The 18,433-nt window shown below is 43.0% G+C and overlaps 3 protein-coding genes and 1 non-coding gene across 16 annotated transcripts in view; 2 read left to right on the forward strand and 2 right to left on the reverse strand.

Annotated features, from left to right (window-relative positions):
* Window positions 1-2,372, forward strand: part of bptf (bromodomain PHD finger transcription factor) — a 48,086-nt gene extending 45,714 nt beyond the window's left edge. For all 12 annotated transcript variants that reach the window (XM_036539805.1, XM_036539832.1, XM_036539748.1 and 9 more), the window contains one exon: window positions 410-2,372. In XM_036539805.1, coding sequence (XP_036395698.1) covers window positions 410-446 — 37 coding nt within the window. In that variant the 3' untranslated portion in view covers window positions 447-2,372. The remainder of the gene's footprint in view (window positions 1-409) is intronic.
* A 2,357-nt stretch (window positions 2,373-4,729) lies between these two features.
* On the reverse strand, window positions 4,730-10,726 carry LOC118785328. Of its 2 annotated transcripts, XM_036539919.1 has the most exons (5): window positions 10,601-10,725; window positions 8,926-9,567; window positions 8,485-8,571; window positions 7,410-7,601; window positions 4,730-6,249 (listed from the first exon to the last, which is right to left on the reverse strand). In XM_036539919.1, exons 1-5 carry the CDS (start codon window positions 10,668-10,670, stop codon window positions 6,062-6,064), a joined length of 1,179 nt encoding a protein of 392 aa, XP_036395812.1. In that variant the 5' UTR covers window positions 10,671-10,725; the 3' UTR covers window positions 4,730-6,061. The 2 variants fall into 2 exon arrangements, with proteins under 2 accessions (XP_036395812.1, XP_036395820.1); XM_036539927.1 differs by lacking the exon at window positions 8,485-8,571 and having other exon boundaries at window positions 10,601-10,726.
* A 1,567-nt stretch (window positions 10,727-12,293) lies between these two features.
* On the reverse strand, window positions 12,294-12,366 carry trnar-ccg. Its single transcript has one exon. It is a non-coding gene; the product is annotated as a tRNA-Arg (tRNA).
* A 388-nt stretch (window positions 12,367-12,754) lies between these two features.
* kpna2 (karyopherin alpha 2 (RAG cohort 1, importin alpha 1)) lies at window positions 12,755-17,558 on the forward strand. Its single transcript, XM_036539906.1, has 11 exons — window positions 12,755-12,817; window positions 13,125-13,236; window positions 13,383-13,523; window positions 13,961-14,049; window positions 14,173-14,441; window positions 14,542-14,636; window positions 14,841-15,104; window positions 16,104-16,337; window positions 16,734-16,916; window positions 17,032-17,181; window positions 17,351-17,558. Exons 2-11 carry the CDS (start codon window positions 13,171-13,173, stop codon window positions 17,438-17,440), a joined length of 1,581 nt encoding a protein of 526 aa, XP_036395799.1. The 5' UTR covers window positions 12,755-12,817; window positions 13,125-13,170; the 3' UTR covers window positions 17,441-17,558.
* Window positions 17,559-18,433: the final 875 nt, after the last annotated feature.

Raw genomic sequence — 18,433 nt, forward strand, 5'->3', positions numbered from 1 at the left:
TTAAAAGGTTACAAGATGGATTGGTTAGAGTCTTTAATCCAGTTTATTTGTATATGTTGTACGCTTTTTAAATCCTTTTGTGAAGGATTATTTTATGGTTAAAAAGAATGCTTCTGATCCTCGATAGGAATTTCGATGATAGGAAAAGAATGAACTTCCAATGCCTTTTGCTTGGAGTCTAAGTTGATCCACACAGAAAGCCATCCTCTTGTCAAAAGCTGTATAGTTATTTCTGTTGATGAAGAGCTAGTGTTACACCAACATGGCTGCTGTTTCTTCTCTCATGTCTGACCCCTTGGCATCCTGTGCTGTTTGTTTTCATGTGACTATAATAGTTTACTGTCTGTTGAAACATTTAATAAAAAAGTCAACAAACGGTCCTCATCTGTTCTCTTTCCATATTCTATAGGTCTCATAACAACAAACTACAGTCTACAGCTTCTTAGAATACACAACTCTTTGCTCTAAGTCATAAACAGCAGGAATCTGGTGTCTCTGAACATTAATCCATGGCGGAACCAGGCTACCTCTTCAGCTTGGGTGCCGTCCCTACCCCCACCCCCACACCCCCCCGGCGAAAAAGGAAGTCTGTCCCTGTTAAACCAGCATACTCTCCAGAGGGGCCTCTGGCCCCCAGGGGCCTGTGCCGGACGGGCCTGCTCTCCGCTCTGCTGCCCTGCGGTGTGAAGATGGGGGGGAATACCAGGAGAAAGAGGAGGGCCTGACTGTGGATGGTCACATCCCAACACAAACTGGTGTCACGGGGGATTCTCACGTCAGTCATTTACAACAGGAGAGGGGGGGGAGGGATTTCATTTGTTTCTTTTGTTTTTCTTCGTAATATATTTTTTTTTTGGCAGTTAGAGGAAATTAAGAAAAGCTCTGGAGTCTAGTTGGTCATTATACCTGGCAAAAGACGAGGCACAAGTACATTCTGAGGGCTGTATTTATTCTGTAGCTAATTTCAGATTTTTGTATCGCGTCCCATTCGTCAACTAATTTTATTTGTTGCGGTGATATCTGATTTCACCCAACGTGCTTTTTTTTTTTTTTTTTTTTTTTTTCCACCTCACCCGATTCCTGTAGCTGAAAAGGTTTTGAATAACATTCACACCCATGGGTCTCTTCTGTGTTTTGAAAGGAGCTGTTCTAATGCAGAGTGAGTTTGGAGTCAGCAAGGGCCTTCCAAGTAGTGAACGTGTCGTGGCCCAGAGAGGCACTAAGAGACTGATCATATAAAAATAAATCACCCAGCAGTACTGACCGACTGAAAAAATTGGAAGAGCAATGTGTATTTGAAGCTATCCTGTTTGTAAAACTTTTGTCAGATTGAATTTTGTTTTCCTTTTTTTTTTTTGTTTTTCTGTTTTTTGTATTACAGCTGAAGAAATATTGATGTATATGAAACAAAATAAAATGGAGAAGACAGAGTTCTCTTCCACACTGATAGAGGTGTCTCCACACGTGCTTCATTGAAGACATTCACCCAGTGAAACCATGAAACCTTTTCTAAATCTTTCCCAAAGAAAAGAGGGACTTTTGGGAAGGATTGAAAGAAAGAATAAAGGGCATATTAAACCTAAATGTGATGTCATTTCAGACTCAAAACGGGGAGCTCAATGGGCCACAGCCTTTACTGGTAATAGCGTAGTTGTTAAAGCTTACTGAAAATCTTTAATTGAAATAACAAAGCAGGCTTTCATCTTAACAGCAGTTGAAAATGTTGCAGTCACACTGTTAAAATAATTTTTGAGTAGGGGGGAGGGTGGTCTTTATACAGTGGGTTTGTATGAAGATTTTTTTAAATAGATTATTTGCAACTTATTTGCAGTCTTGTTTTTGGAGCTCTTCCTGACCTGGAGTTTTATAAGTTAAGGTAATGTTTCTTATGGCAATGTTAAAATTGTCATGGTGTCCTTTGAGGAAACATCTCTTAAAGGGAAAAATGGAACTTTAGTTTCAAGTTTAAGCACACTTTTCTGTAGAGGAAGTGTCGAAAGCAACGCAGCCCCTGATATTTGGTCCGAGTGTATGTCACAGTCTTGTGTCACGGCACTATGATTTCACATAGTATAGAGCAGTACACGAGAAGTTGGGTTTGCAAATGCAAACCTGAAATATATGATGTTGACAAGGAATGAGGGGGATTATAAATGCTTTTTTTTTTTTTGCTCTTGAACATAACTGAATATAGTAGTCCTGCAAGTTTTAGCACTCAAGTTTTTCACTTTTTAAGTGAAATTTGCATTTAGGTGAAATTGCCCTTTATATTAAAAAATGCTGCATATTGTGTGCATATTGATTTGCAAAGGGGGGAATATATGGACTCTTTCATGAGTTGTGAAAAGGAAACAAAACAATTCTGCACATCTCTTCACTGCATCACAATATCTGTATTATTTATTCATATCTATGGAACTATTCATTTTGATTAATGTTGACAAAATTATTAGGGGAAAAGATTTTCCTATGAGTAGGAAATAGATGCTATCTATGTTTTTAACAGATTGTGGCAACTTTAAAGAGATCCTTTTTTTGTACTTGATAGGACATTTCATCCTAGTTAATAAAGTAATGTTTTTGACATCAAATTTGTAGTGCAGTCTTTAGTCGCCAGTTGTTGGTTTTTTTTTTTTTTTTTGAATTCCACATCTTTTCAGTTTTCAGAGCTGATTTTGTTCAAATGAACCCATCGCGATTTGCCTCTCAGTCATTGCATGCGTTGGTGTGCACTGCTTGTCAGGACCTTGGTCTGTGTGGATGTGTTTGTGCCCAGGTAATTCTTTAGGGCCTGAATCGCGAGCTACCACAGAGACCCATCCAGCATGAGAAAAACTAGTAACCATGGCAGGGAGAGAGATGACACACAAGGCCTAGAGATCTCATGGGAGTGCATCTTTCTTTGTCGGAGGGCCCCCAGCCCCCCTCTCTGTGGTTGCTATCTTCCTTTTCCAACGACCACTTAGTAAAGCAAGTACAAAACAAACATAAATGTTTAGTAAATCAATAGAATTTAGTTCCATCTCTCTGTACTGCCTGCTATTAACAGTCATTCTTACTGCATTACTGACAGTGCATCCCACCACAGTCTAGCATCTTATGATCTAAAAGCAGATCCTCTGGCATTTTGTTCTGCTGTAAGAGCTCTCACAGCATCACCCAATTGTTGGGTAAAAGCTGTTACCACTTTTAATGTATATAAATGTGAATTTAACTCGCTAGCAATTATCAAGCCTCACTATGTTGTGATGATGTACTCTAACTTTGTTCTGGATGTTATTTTTGCAAAAGTACTATTCCAGGGAAACTCCACCATCTTCCACATATTGTTTCAGGAGCTATAGAACATAAAGTGGAACACACCTGCGCTCACGATTAATGTTATTTTGAGGTCATCTCAAACGGTGGCTTCTCTGTTGTCCTTCACAGTGTGACGGCAGTGACATAAGGGCCACTGCTTATTACTGCTTGTTTGTGTGAACATACTGCCTGAAATGTTTCATAAATAAAACTTGTCATTTTTAAATGAGCTCCCTGACCAAACTGACATCAATGAAAGCTACAGCGGTGACGCATTTTCTGTTAGGTCTGAAGGAAAGGGTAACTGTATTTTTATTAAAACCTCAATATTCCCTCGGCTTTGTGACCTGTTGAGTTCTTTTTTTTTGCCCTTTTGGAGACAGAAGGGGGTGGGGGCAGCAAAGCTACTGTTCCTGGTGGTAGGAGGTAGACAGCAGGAGGTGCCCCAGAGGACACGGAGCTTGTAACCCCCACCGTCTTTCCCGTGTAGCCCGGTTAACGGGTAAACAGACACGAGAGCTGCCCCTCCAGCAGGCTTACATCACAAGTTTCCCTCCCACGTGCATTTTAAACGAAACCAGAGACCAGCATGGACACCAAATGCATTGCAGATGACCACGTCTCCTTCTCTGGTCATCACTCGATCTTGTCTCTGGAGCTCAGGGCTGCAACTCTGTCACACAGGAAGGAACTGACACACACACACCCCCCCATCTCTCTGTATGGAATGTTCTTCTGCTCCGGCTCTGATGGAAGCGGAGATGCACGGAGTCTGCGTTTCCTGCCAGCATCTGTCCCCTCGAGCACTGATCTCAGATACACAGCGCGCAGCCTGGGAAACGCAAAGCCCACTGGATGCGATGGTCCTGCGTTAACTCTTAAATGAGCTGGGGTTCGCACAGCACTCACTCCGCTTCTGTTAATCACGTCCTACAGTACACTGCCTTGGGTATTAACACGGAATGCGTTGCAACTGCAAGGTATACGGCAACTCAGCTGAGTCTGCAGCTCATTCTGTCTCTCTGTGGCATGTGTTGCTGGCTTGTTGGAGTGAAAATATATGGACAGACATGTGATGACACAAACCAGCTGTTCCAGGAAAATAACCAATTCAGAGATGTTTGATTTTTAAAAAAAAAAAAAAGTAAGTATGCTTTATTAGGCATCTTGGATAGCAAAAGGCCTGTGTACACACGGTGCCATGCTTTTCACCTCACTCTGCGCCTCTGTAGGTACGGAACAATCCGGCCGCTCGTCTGGGTCGTGGCGCCCTTTCATCCGCAAATGAAAAGGCTGGCCTCTGGAGCAGGAACAAGCACAGGGTTTCTCCCTCCATCTCATTTGCATAACCCTCTTCCTCCCCCCCCCTTCACCTTCCCATCTCTGTACCCCCCCCCCTCCACCACCCACTCACCCTCGCTTTGCCTGAATGTTCCCTTTGAGCTCCCGCCCCTGGGAGGCTGCCTGTGTGTGAGCAAACAAGGGCCATGGGTGGTGCTCCTTTTCGGCCTGGCTGCGTCTCCCGAGCTGCGCGGCCAGGTGCAGCGTGGATCAGATTCCTGCGATTAGATTTACGGCTTCTCCTGCACAAATACCCTTAATACAGCCAGGCCCTTTTGAAGTCGTTTTTTTTGCAGGCAAATATTTCAACGCGCACACATAATTAAAGGTAGGAAAATAACCCTCCTCGCGTGTAAAAAGCAGCATTTCATTCTGCTGCCATTTTTTCTTTTTTCCCTGGGTCACTGTTGTTTTTCCAGTCCTTTCCCCTTTCCCAGCCCCCACTTTCTTTTAGCATAACAGTGCATTTCCTGAATTCTGATAAGACGCAGAAAATAAAAGAGAGAGAGAGAGCAACAGCAAGTATACGTGGATTAAAAAAAGGACTTTCTGTTCTGCTGGCCAACCAGTGAATCAACAGAGACTCCCTTGGTTTTCTGCGAGTTTCCATCAGCACAGACATGCTGTTGTAATTCTACAGAGCTAATGTTAAGGAAACACTGCAGTTGGACAAGCGGTATTTACAGCCAAGGACAGTGCCATGTTTCCCACAAAAAAACTTAGATAACCTGGATATGCAAGTTACGGGAGGGTAATTGTTTGAGTTCAGGATTCCTAACTGCCAATGTCCCTCTTAGGTCAAATTTCATTTCATTTAAGCTGTTTTTACCATCACATCAATCGTACCAGATTGTTTAAACCTTTACTCAATAATCACAGTTCCTTTTCAACTTACAAAGTGTCCAACTGGCTATCCTCACTGGCGAAATTTTGTGTATATTGGCTGAGCTTGAATAGCTGAATGGGACACAGAGCTTGAAAGCTTGCTCATCATTGATTCATGTACCATTCATTAAAGGCTTTCCCATGCATCCACCATCTGGGATTTCAAAATTCCAACTTAAATTGTTTCCCCTAAAGCAGTTCGCTTGTACATCTGCATGACTACTTTTTGGGAGTGAGGATTTAATCTAGGACATTTGGCAATTCAAGGCCAGCTTTCGGAGGATCCTTGCTACAGTTTGAATGTTCTGGGTATCAACTATTTTCTCACATATCAGCAAAAAGGTGAAGCAACAAGAAGACAGGAACTGTTCACAATAAATATCAACATTCCACTTGTGATGAAATGGGATGGAGTAGCCTCTGTCTGGTCTCCCCTGTCTTCTGCATACTGAATGTTGTGTGAGAATACGACTGTTCTTGGTAGCAGCTGCAGTGTCTCTGCCTACGCAACAGGGGGCAGCAGTGCCTCCTGAGCTCACCGGCACCTCAAGCGAGATGCCTCCTGTGTCTTCTGGTGCCGCCTCTTATTGAACCTCTTGACGTAATTGTTGCTTCTCAGAAGACCGTCCCCAGGCTTAAGTTTCCCACTCAGAAGGACCAGGAGGTCATTGGGCAGGTGGCGTCTCCGGTGGTATATTTGTCCCATTACAATGTACCTGCTCCCTGCAAAGCAACACACATCATTGCTCACTCACTACAATGGCATCAAGTTCTCTGCCTGTCACACGGTCACTGTGCAATATGCACGGTTCTCTTGGGGGGATTTTTTTTCTTTGTGTCCTCAGCACCCCAAGAGCACCATAATCTCATTTGTATCATTTGTGTTCGTCCTTATTATACTAGCTTTATTTTTAATTATGGCCAGTATTTGTTTCCTCTGCAAAGTTTAGTAGCATGCTCAAGAGAACCGAAACAGTATTGTGCCAGATTTGAACCTCTAACCCTTATAAGCCCACTTCCCACACCACTGCTCTACATGGCCACAATATTGGATAGTGTTGAGGTAATTTGCCCCCTTTTAATGTTTTTTTATACGAGAATCACAGTCATTATGATATTAATCCTGATTACTGTTATATTAACCACAGTTACTGACATATTAATTATTATTGTTGATATACCAACCATTTACTCTATCTCTATTATGCATGTGGAGATCTGGAAGTGTATAATGGAACCAGACAATCCAATATGTTAGCCTTAAACAAACAATATATATACATGCTATTATACTTTGTATACATGTGAGCAGAAACTAAAAAGGAAGGGTCAGAAGTGTACAGGAGACTGTGGGAAGGTGTGCAGCTGTAAGATATCTTGAAGTAGAACCGAGAGGGAGTAGAGAAGAAAACGATTCTACTGTCTGTTGTTGGGAAGGAAAACGGGAGTTAGACACTGCCCGGACGCTGCCCAGAAGATGGACCTTGAGTGTAAGATTAAAGAATTGGACTCTGTGAGGAGGGGGTTGCAAACATTGGGGCTCTTTGTTTGTTTAGTGCTACACAAAAGACTTTGCTTAGTGCCTTATGTTTTTTGAGATACTCTCCTTGATGCTGCCGAGTGTGCATCTATGAGACTGTCTCCTGCAGATCTGCAATAAAAGACGTTTTTGGCCTCAGTTATTTTTGTGTAGTGTTGTGTTCCGTCTGCCTAATTTTTGAACCCATTGTGATTTATTACCTGGCGTTGATTTTATGGGTGAAGTAGGAGAGGGGGGGACGAGACGAAATTTTTTCCTACAATAGCCGTACAACACAGCTACAGTCTGAGAATTAAAAAGGATGTTGAGAAGACAGATGTCATCACACACAGAGGACACTTACCAAGTTTGAGCTCCGGACACGGCTTGCTGCACTTGTAGGTGTCCAGCACCAGGACCTGCACCTTGAAGAAGTAGCTGTCCGGAGTGACATATAGACGGCTCATTTTGTAGAAGCCGTCGCTGCTGACCAGCAGTGTGACGAGACGGATTCCTTTGCGGATCACCTCCACGTCATGCACAATCCCGTTGATGGCTGAGATGGGAGAGACGAAGGCAGGCCGGGTCATACGTCAGGGTAAACAGTGAAGGTAATCCAAATTAAACTCTGCTGAGTACAATGTCAGCCCTCAAGCAAGGTAACATTATGATGCTGAGAGGGGAGGATCAGTATGAGGAGAAATAAGACAGGTCAAGCTAAGAGTACAGCTGAGCCTCGTGTATCAGGATAAAACAGCCTACATTGTTTCATTCAATCATTTCAAAATATAAGTGCAGGATAGTGTGGATCTGACTCAAAATGGCAACGCAAGAGCCAAAGACCACAGACTGACATTCATTCACAAAATGAGAACAGCCCAGTCTTCCGCTGAATGTCTTACTTGAGAGTGCAGTGCAAAATCTTAAAACTTCTGCAACATCATGTGAGTTTTTTTCAACACTGATAATGAGATTTGTACATCGTATACCCAGGGATTTTCAGTATATGCCCTGAGGGGACTTTAGATAGGGCGGCTGTGTAGCATAGTGGTAAGGAGCTGGATTCATAACTGAGAGGTTGCCGGTTTGATTCCCTGCTGAGGCACTACTGTTGCACCCTTGGGCAAAGCACTTTAGTAACTATCCAGCTGTATAAATAGATAACATGTAAGAATTGTAGCCTATGTAAGTCACCCTATATATGAGCATCTGCTAAATGCCAATAAGGTAATGTAATATCCTCCTCCCACTACAGCTCCTGCCTGGGGCATGCACTTTTCCACGACCTCCTCCTGAGTCTGCACTTACTGAGAGAAGGAGGAGGTGGTGTCCTCCTGTGAGGACAGCACTCGACTTATTCTAAAGTCTTTTTGACCCCTTTTCTCTTTAGCTAGAGTGCTCCCTGTGAGAGCAGCTGTGGCTGAAGCCCCAAGCCTTACCAAATTCACTGTAGCAGTAGTACTCCCTCTCCTCCTTCTCTTTCCTGCATTCGCTTAGACAGACGGCTTCTTGGGAGAAGTCTGACTCTGAAATAGGAAAAAAAATTACCGTGCCATTATGAAACCAGGGCAGTCATTCCGGCGTCATTATAAAACCATGGCGTCACATTCCAGTGTCAGTGGGCTTGAGGGGGGGGCTTCTGAAATTTGTTCCAGCTCCCAAATTATCTCTGTATCATAATTGATCTCACTTACAGAGATTTAGCATTTTTCATAATCGTTTGCTGGTGAAGCTTTTATACAACGGATTTATTCAAGCAACAGCGCCTATGCAGCAATTTGCGGCTTGAGAAGTAATTAGGCTAATTCACAACAGTCCCCTCACAGTCACGCCTCCTTGCCATAGCACTCGCAAAGCACACGCATGGAAAAGTGTGTTACCTTTCTTGAGAACGTCGAAGTGGTACAGCAGGCTGGATGACCTGCGGTTCAAGAGCACAGACGGCCTGCTGTTGTTCCTGTGGCCGCTGCCCGACTGGTGCAGACCGGACTTTCCCGGTCGGTTCTCCTCTGGATCCAGCTTCCTGCCGGGGGGATCTCTACGCGGGGGGGCGGCGGGGACGGGATGACTGCGGGGCCTGGAGTTGTGACGGACATCGTGGTCGCTTACGGGCGGAGTGTGGGGCGGCGTGTCTGCTGTGTTTTTCTGCGTGCGGTTGGCTGTAACGACCACTGTTGCTTTGAGAAGTAAGTCAGGCGCCTGCGTGCGTCCCTCGCCCCGGCTCTTCTCGCTGTTGTGCTCGGTGGGCAGCCGCTCGCTCTTGGAGGCCTTTTTGCTTTTGTTGTGCTGCCCGGGACGGGGCAGGGGTGCCAGCTCGCTGTGCTTGGGCAGCCCCCCTCCCGGCAGCGGCTGCAGGATGTACTTGGACTCCTCTGCTTTGCTGCTCTGCTCCAAAAGCTCGTTGACCGGCAGAGACGGACCCTTGCCCACCACTCTGCTCTGGTTATGGGCAGGTTCAGATGTGTCACTCGGTCCAGCTGCATGGGTCTTCTGAGATGGCGTCCCGATCAGAGAGAAGAGTTCTGGAACCACACAACAACCAGACAATGTCCAGTTATACACCAATATTGTGCACGTCCTTTTCTGTAAACCAATACACTTAACATATTCACAGAATGTTTAATGTCCACATTGTCCACAGACAATGTCCAGTTATACATCAATATCGTGCCTGTCTTTTTCTGTAAACCAATATTCACAGAATGCTGGCGTCATTTAACCAATACATATCAAAGTAGTACAGAATATAACATAGCTTTCAAGTGTATTACCTCCTTTGTCATACACAACATAAATGACTTCAATAAATACTTCAAAGATACTAAATTGTTGTCTTCCATAATTGTATGAACTTATAAATATCCATATAGAACCATTTATACAGAAATTGAGCTACAATATTCAAAAAATTAAATACGTACAAAGCATTGTTGTTAGGTATATCAAATAGAACATGATCTGTTTTTTCTGTTAATTATAATCTACTGAATTATTTTTAAGATGATACACCATCGTCTAAAAGTTGGCATCAGCAAGGTCTATCCCAAAAAACCCTGGTACCTTTTTGCATGACATTTCAATAATTTAAATTAATTTAAAAACGTTCATTTCTGTAGCATATGAAAGTTTCAGTGCACTGTTGCATAACGATGTTATTAAAGCAGAAAATTAATTATTAATTAGTTATTAATGCACATGCATTAAGTCATGTGTGAATGAAAACATTTAGGAAATAAGCGTGATATTAATTTTACTGTGTCTTTATCATACAAGGACTCAAGCTGATATGCGCAATATTTCCAAATCATATAACGCTTCCGAAAATTGATGAAAGATGAAAAATAGAAGTAGCAACTTATGACAGAAATTCTGACAAATATTTTCCGCCTTGAAATCATTTTAATGCAATTAAAATGCAACAAAATGTCAAAACTTAAAATGATGGCTCCCTGCGCAGTGATTTTCATCGGCATTAATTTTTTGCAATGGCATATTCTTTCACTCTAGATACTGCGTGTTTTCCAAATACGCTGCAACTTTTGCTGATACACTTACCATTGACCGCGTGCTCCTCGGCGTCGCAGAAGGCGAGAGCAACAGAGAGGAGGAGGACAATTCCTGTCATTTTGAAGGTGTTTCCTACTATGAAATCTGCAGTCGGGTTTTCGCCTGTTTTATATGCCCACGGCTAATTCTCGAAACGGGAGGCGTGTCGCTCAAATGCTGTCTTCCTCCTCTTTGGTAAACAGACCGACATCAGAGAGGCTATTTATGAATGAACTACAGTGGCTATTCCACAAAGCTTCCACTCAGAACAGTAGCCAGAGGAATGTCCGTGGAACTGTAGTGTAACAGCCACAGTAGAAACTGGCGCAGACATCAAACCCAGTGTGACACCAGGGGATGCTCAAAATCATAGTGAAGGATGTGTTCATTTTCCGAGTTTGTCATGATGATGAAATAAAGTCGCACAGCAAGATTTTGTAATGGGCATCTTGCTGCTTTCATTCCATAGCATGGTGACGAAGCTACATAAAAATACATAATTTTAAGGCTTCGTTTTGTTATCAGACGCAATAAATGGATAAGACCATGACATGAACATTGCTATGGTATGATATCATTGAGAAATGATATCGACAATCACTGGTGTTCAGTCACTGCCCCCCTCTGGACATAATATTATAACTCTTTAAATAAAAATGCTGGTTGATTGAGTAGCCTAATTCTCTCGGACGTGGACGGAGCTATCTCGGCTCGATCCTTAGCTGTCATGTGAAAGTTTGTAGGCAACGAGGCTCATTGACCGTCTTGGCTGAGTTGTGAGATGAGCGGTCAGAACAGCGGAGTGCTGGCCACCTATCGTCGCAGACTGAACATCAACCTCATCAGGCCGCTCTTCGACAAAGCATAAACTCTCACTCCTCTTGTACTAATAGTCTCACCTTATGATATGTTGTAGCTTTTTCTGATATACAAGTTGTACTCTTTCTACAGAATATCTTGCATTGCTATTTTGTATTGCAGTATACACGCACTAGGTTCGTCAATATTTGGAGCTGACGCCTGTTCGAACGTGGTCAGTGGTGTCCTGTTATGTAGACTTTCATTCCATATGCAGTGCACTTCGTACTTGCTTTTGGTTGCGCTTGTGTTTGATCTTGTTCGCCCAGAGTAAGAGCTCGTATTCAATGACAAAATGTAATTATTAATTCACACACAAACGTGAATGAAGTGTATGAAACACGCAGACAATATAGCACATAAACTGATAGCTGACGCTAGCTATCTTGCTGGTCAACCGTTCAACGTGTCACGTTGTTGGTATTAAATATACAGCTGCAAATGCATTATTTACATTTTTGACATTTTGCAAATGCCCTTATCCAGACCGACGTACAAGATGTGAAAAATATTAAAATACTAGCAAATGTAAGTGACTCTCTCAAAAGAAAGACGGGATAGCGTTGCACAAGTCAGCCGTATATTTTCTGTAAAATAGCTACTACATTAATGTAGCTGGCTGGTTATCTTGTTTGTGCGTTGGCTATAGGCTTGCTTAATTGAAAGCAAATATCTAGATTAACTAGAGTATTGTATCACATACTGTGAGATTTCGCTGCAGTTCCTTAGTTGTGAGACTGAAATGACTTGGCTAACTACTTTTAAATGTATTAAGCCAACTGTAACCTAAGTGGGAGACAATATTATATGACGATCACTTGTTCTAAAATGGATGAACACCACCCGACCCAGATGGGACTCGAACCCACAATCCCCAGCTCCGGAGGCTGATGCCTTATCCATTAGGCCACTGGGTCATCACGTTCTTTTCAGGCACATGCTCAGTTCTTAATAATGACACAAATCCCGCCTCTTACGACATGGGAAAAAGGACGACATTTTACGAATTGAATTCTGTTCAAATATGTAGCCGCTTCAAATTATAAACTGGGTCGTTGCTATATTATTGTACTGTTGCATACATTGCATTAAATGCGCGTTCGTGCATGTTTCATGTTTCTGAAAATACACATCTCACGCGGTGGTACGCCCAAAACGACGAAAATTATGTGCGAGAAGTTCCTAATCTCGCGATGGTACGGCAGAATGCGTTTCCATTGACAACTCGTTCAGAGCATAGTATGATTTTTCAAAACAGACCAATGAAATGATGCTTTTACTCGAACAGACCAATCACGCTCCCTTGTTGCCAAGAATTTAAAGGGCGGCATCTGACATCGTACGTCACTACATGCTACCACGGCACTGGTAAGAGTACCCGGCCTCGTTTTTAGGAGAAAATATAACTATAATTAGTGATTGGTTGAATGTATTTTTATGTAAATTTTCCAAATTCACGTTAAGGTATATCTCAAATCTTCGCAAGATGAGTTTTGGATTTTGAAAAATGATATAATGAGCCAGTTAGCCGTCAAGTTCGGCCTTATGGCCGCGTTTGATGGCTGAAGCGAGGTAGCAGTCTAGCTAGACAATGTGTTCTTGACTTGTGTGTAACTAACTACCTAGAGCGGACATGTGGCCTCTTAAAGTAATAAAATGCGTGTCTCCCTTACAGCTGAGAATCAAGTCGCGTATCCTGTGCAGCCATTCTATAGGAAAGGATGTCTACCGTGAACGAGAACTCCTGTCGTCTGAACAAATTTAAAAATAAAGGCAAGGATGCCAATGTAAGTGAAAAGAGGTAACGTGTTAAGACTTGCTGAGCCAAAAGGCTCACAAAGTAGTCAGCAGCTAGATTAAACTAGTGCTTGAAATTAAGGTCTCCAATGTGGCGCAAGTAGCGGCCATCTGACCAAATTCGACGTCTCTGCAGGAACTCAGGCGCAGGAGGATTGAAGTCAACGTCGAACTTCGAAAGGCGAAGAAGGATGATCAGATTCTCAAAAGGAGAAATGTCAGCAGTCTACCCGATGAGATGACCTCTCCGCTCCAAGAGAAGAACCAGAACGCTCAGGTAAAGCCTTGTTTCGTGCACTTAAACTGGCTCCCGTAATGTTAGATAGTGACTCTGGCTTTAAAATTTCCTTTAATCGCCGGTTTAATATAACTTATGCCCTGTTTGAGCTTTAAAGTGTACGAAGGTTTTGCCCTCCAGGAGGAATGCATGTGTCGGTTAATGTCGGTGTAGTGGACCGCTTGTATTCAGGCGACGCCCATCACTTTCCACGTTCACGATTTTGGTTCCGGGTCGGAATTCGGGATTTTCGGCCGAACTGCAAAACGAATAAAGTTTTCTATACCTTGAGACGCATTTTAGATGAACAATTTTCTTTGTGTATAAATCCGTCGTATACGTGTATCACACGTAGAAAAGGTAAGCAATGTGAGTTATGAGTGAGAGCGTCTGTTAAGCAAGTATGTAACTCTGGTGTCTATTGCATTGCATCGCAGGCTGCTCAGCACTGGAGCGTTGAAGAAATTGTCAATGGTGTTAATGCCAGCAACCTCGATTTGCAGCTTCAGGCCACACAGGCTGCCAGGTAAACAACATTAGTCATTGCTCTTGATCTGAATAAGCGCTGACATTCACGCTTCAGCTTGATGGTGACGAGGCTACAACAAAGCGCTGTGATTTAACCAATGAATTTTTTTTCTGACAACAGGAAGCTGCTTTCAAGAGAGAGACACCCTCCTATTGACCGCATCATTGCTGCTGGTCTGATCCCAAAGTTTGTGAGCTTTTTGGGGATGGTGGAGTGTCCGCCCATCCAGTTTGAGGCAGCCTGGGCCCTGACTAATATTGCATCTGGAACTTCAGATCAGACCAGGGCTGTGGTAGAGGGTGGTGCCATCCCTGCATTTATCAGCCTGGTCACATCCCCACACCCCCATATTAGTGAGCAGGCTGTCTGGGCTTTGGGAAATATTGCTGGTAAGTTTCCCATTTTAGCTTAATTAAAGCTCAAACTTTACATGCAGCACACATTACATGCACTCCCCATTCCCTGATACCATGGTCTCATCTGCTTCAGGTGATGGATCTGCCTACAGAGACAAGGTTATCAAACATGGAGCCATTGATCCTCTCCTTACCTTGCTTGCTGTCCCGGAGCTTTCAGTTTTTTCTGTAAGTACTGTTGAGCCATTCATGGCACAGCATCCAGTAATGTGGTGTTCCTGTCTTTGTCTTTACTCCATAGCAGTTCCCTAAGTGTTTATTGAAATTTGATTGCTTGACCACTAGATGGCGCTAGATCTTCAAAATCCAATGTGTTCCAGGTCCTTTGCTTGACTGCTCATTTTTTCCTCCCCGACCATGTTTTTGTTGCAGTCTGGTTACCTTAGAAACATCACCTGGACCCTGTCGAACCTCTGCCGCAACAAAAACCCAGCACCTCCTATGGCAGCTGTGCAACAAATCCTGCCCGCACTAGTACGCTTGCTGCACCATGATGACAAGGAGGTGCTAGCAGACACCTGCTGGGCAGTGTCCTACCTGACTGATGGCCCCAATGAGCGCATCGAGGTGGTGGTGCAGGCGGGCCTGGTTCCCCGACTGGTGCAGCTGCTGGGTTCTGGGGAACTCTCCATTGTGGTAATTTTTTTTTTTTTTTTTTTATTTTATTTTATAAATGCATATATGCATTTTATTTTAAATATGGTCTTAAAGGATGGGCAACTCTGCTGTGGTATATCTGGTATGCTGTTGAAGTATGCCTATCCTGAATCTATGCTCAGAGTTGTATACATCGGAGGTCTTTTGGGGGGGAAACTAAAGCGAAATTATCAGTAAAAATCTCTGCATACCAGTTAATCCCCTAGATGTTCCACGTTTTAGACTTTATAGATGGGGCAAGATCATGGGCTAGGGATGGAGTAGAATTGAATATGCAGCCAGTTATATGAATCTGTAGTGTACTCGATGATAGTCATCTGGTTAATATTTGGTGGAGGGTGAAGAGCACCTGTTGGTGCATTACCCACCCCTTTTTTTTCTCCCCCCTACAAGGTGTGGAGTAATGAGTAGAACAGAGCCTCAAGACTGGGTGAACCTTGAATGCATCAGATTTTCAAACACTTATGTACCAAGTCTGAACAACCCAGATTTAACCAAAACAATTAAAGCAAGCCCGGAGTGAGGGGGCCCTTTGCCCTGTCTACACTGCGGCCCACATGACAACCCACATGACCTGGTGTTATCGAAAGTGTTTTTTTTTTTTTTTTTTTTAATTATTGCCAGCAACTGTTGCAAAACGAGGAAGATGCAGGGTATTGTCCAGCAGCATATCTGGAAAATGTTTTGTACCACACTGCAAATGCTCTAAACAAGTGGCAAAATGAACATTAGAATACCAAGCTGAATGCACTGGGAGGGATGTGTGTAGTGTTTTGGTGTCTTACCTGTTTGATAGGAGTTTAGTAGTATAGAATGTATTATCATAATCGGGTGTTTATGTGGGTCATACATGTACTTAAATTTAAAGTGAGGTCTTATTATGGGCTAAGGGATTTTGGTTCTGCCTGTTTAGTTCTGTCAATCAGCACTGCTTAATTTGTCTATCTGAATTATTTATTTATTTATTTTTTTTTAAAGACTCCATCTCTGCGGTCAATTGGCAATATTGTCACTGGCACAGATGAGCAGACTCAGAGGGTTCTGGATGCTGGAGCCTTGGCCATGTTCCCTGCCCTGCTTCGTCACCACAAGAACAATATCCAGAAAGAGGCTGCCTGGACCTTGTCCAATATCACTGCCGGAAAGGATACACAGATCCAAGAGGTCATCAATGCTGGGCTAGTACCAGTTTTGGTGGAGGTACTCCGACAGGTATGTCAGTGAGACTTGCACAAAGGTCTCTGCTTACTAGTAAGATTCATATCCAGTTTGGATGGCTGACAAAATATTGTGGCTATACATGTCTGTACCATGAATTTAAGTTTCCACTTCAGTTGGCTTAATGTTCACATTACAAGTTCCAATGTACTGTAAATGAGCAGGATGCTATTAATGAGTGCCTGGAATCCATAGTTTGAGCTGAGCCTACATCAGTGGGAAATCAGGGCATTTGTGCTATTGCCACCTCAAATCTGCAAATATGAGCTGTATAGTGCTTCCTGTACTGGTCAGTGGATTCTGCAATTGTGAAGCACTGAACTTGGCTCTGTAAAGCTAGCTCTTTCCACTTCTTTTATTTTAGCATTTCTTTCAATTTGTTCTAACCAGGGTGACTACAAGACTCAGAAGGAGGCGGTATGGGCAATAACAAACTACACCAGCGGGGGAAGCGTTCACCAAGTGGTGTACCTTGTTCAATCGAATGTGCTGGAGCCCCTGCTAGGCCTGCTGTCCACCAAGGACAGCAAGACCATCCTGGTCATCCTTGATGCCATCTCCAACATCTTCCTGGTATGTCAGCTAAGTACTCATTGCTGACACTTGATGCGCATGGTGTGCTTTGACAACTGACCATTTTATTTGCACTGCAGAAGTGTTAATGGAAAGCCATGATTCTGTCCTTCAGGCAGGGGAAAGGATTGGAGAGGTGGAAAAGCTGTGTGTAATGATCGAGGAGTGTGGCGGACTGGACAGGATAGAAGCACTACAGTCTCATGAGAATGAGATGGTCTACAAGGCATCCCTCAACCTGATTGAGAAATACTTCTCTGGCGAGGTGAGTGGCCTCTGCACAAATGCATTTAATTTGACAATGGTATAGCTTGGGTGCAAGCTACAATCAGAATCAGAATAGACTTTGTCATTGCACGGTGGGGGTACAACGAAATTGTGGAAACCTGCAACTAATTTTTTTTTTTTTTTTTTCCCCCTTCCACCATTCTCAGGAAGAGGAAGATGCATGCGTGGCCCCAGACGCTACCACTGATGGCTATGCCTTTCAGATCTCTGATGAGCAAAGCACTTTCAACTTTTAAATGTCCTTCTTACTTTACACTTTCCTTATTTTTGTAGTATGTGCTGCCATTTCTGTGTACATAATTACATGGACTGATGTCTTTTTTACTGTAACATCTGTAAATAAACTTTAATACTGTCTGCTCCCAGTTGTTTGCATGGGGGAGGGGGGGGGGGGTCATTTCACTGCAAGAGAACAAAATTGTGATTTGGTAGATGCTCAAATGTAGAATGACTAATATTGCATGATGCCCATTTCTGGAAAAGTCAGTACAAAAACTGCCAGAATTGTTGCTGGAAGCTAAAATAACTGGCGATGGTAAAACCACAGAGCCTAATTAAAGGTGCCATGGCTATGTCATGCATTGGTAAATGTACAGCAACCTTGATGCAAAAATCATCTTTAACCTCTTGTTCATTGTTCACATAAGCATGTTACTATAAATACTAGCCAATTGAAAGTTCTTGAATGGTTAAAAATTGAACCTCTGTGAACAGGTCAATCTGAGTTGTGTAAGTATTTAAAAGCAAACTTTCCCTTCTGCGATCCATCCTGTTTGAATGTAACTGTAGCTTAATACCATTGACTGGAAATGATTCCTTGCAGTTCCAGTTAGAAACTGAAACATGCCACCAGCCTTTAGAATCCACTGTTTTCAGTCGACACTAATCTTCAGGAAAAAAGCTGATTGGGACAGAAACAACATTGTAACCTAAGGAAGTTGCTCTGCACAAGAGTGTCTGCTAAATGCCAATATTTATTATAAACTTCAGGGAACTGCATTCAGAAGAGGTGCCTCTTAGCCCTCATATCTCCCAAATTTTGTCTGGGGTTAGGTGCATTTTACTGTTACTGTTTCCACACCAGAATGACCTATTACATTTTTTAGGCAGGTCAGTGGGTTGCTCTATGATGGTATCTGTGATGGTTTGTGTCCGCGAAGGTTAGGAGAGATGAGTTATCTGCACACTGACCAAATGAGCATAGTTGAAATGACCTCTGTTCATGAAAC

This window comes from Megalops cyprinoides, chromosome 1, assembly GCF_013368585.1.
Source record: "Megalops cyprinoides isolate fMegCyp1 chromosome 1, fMegCyp1.pri, whole genome shotgun sequence".
NCBI classification, from domain to species: domain Eukaryota; kingdom Metazoa; phylum Chordata; class Actinopteri; order Elopiformes; family Megalopidae; genus Megalops; species Megalops cyprinoides.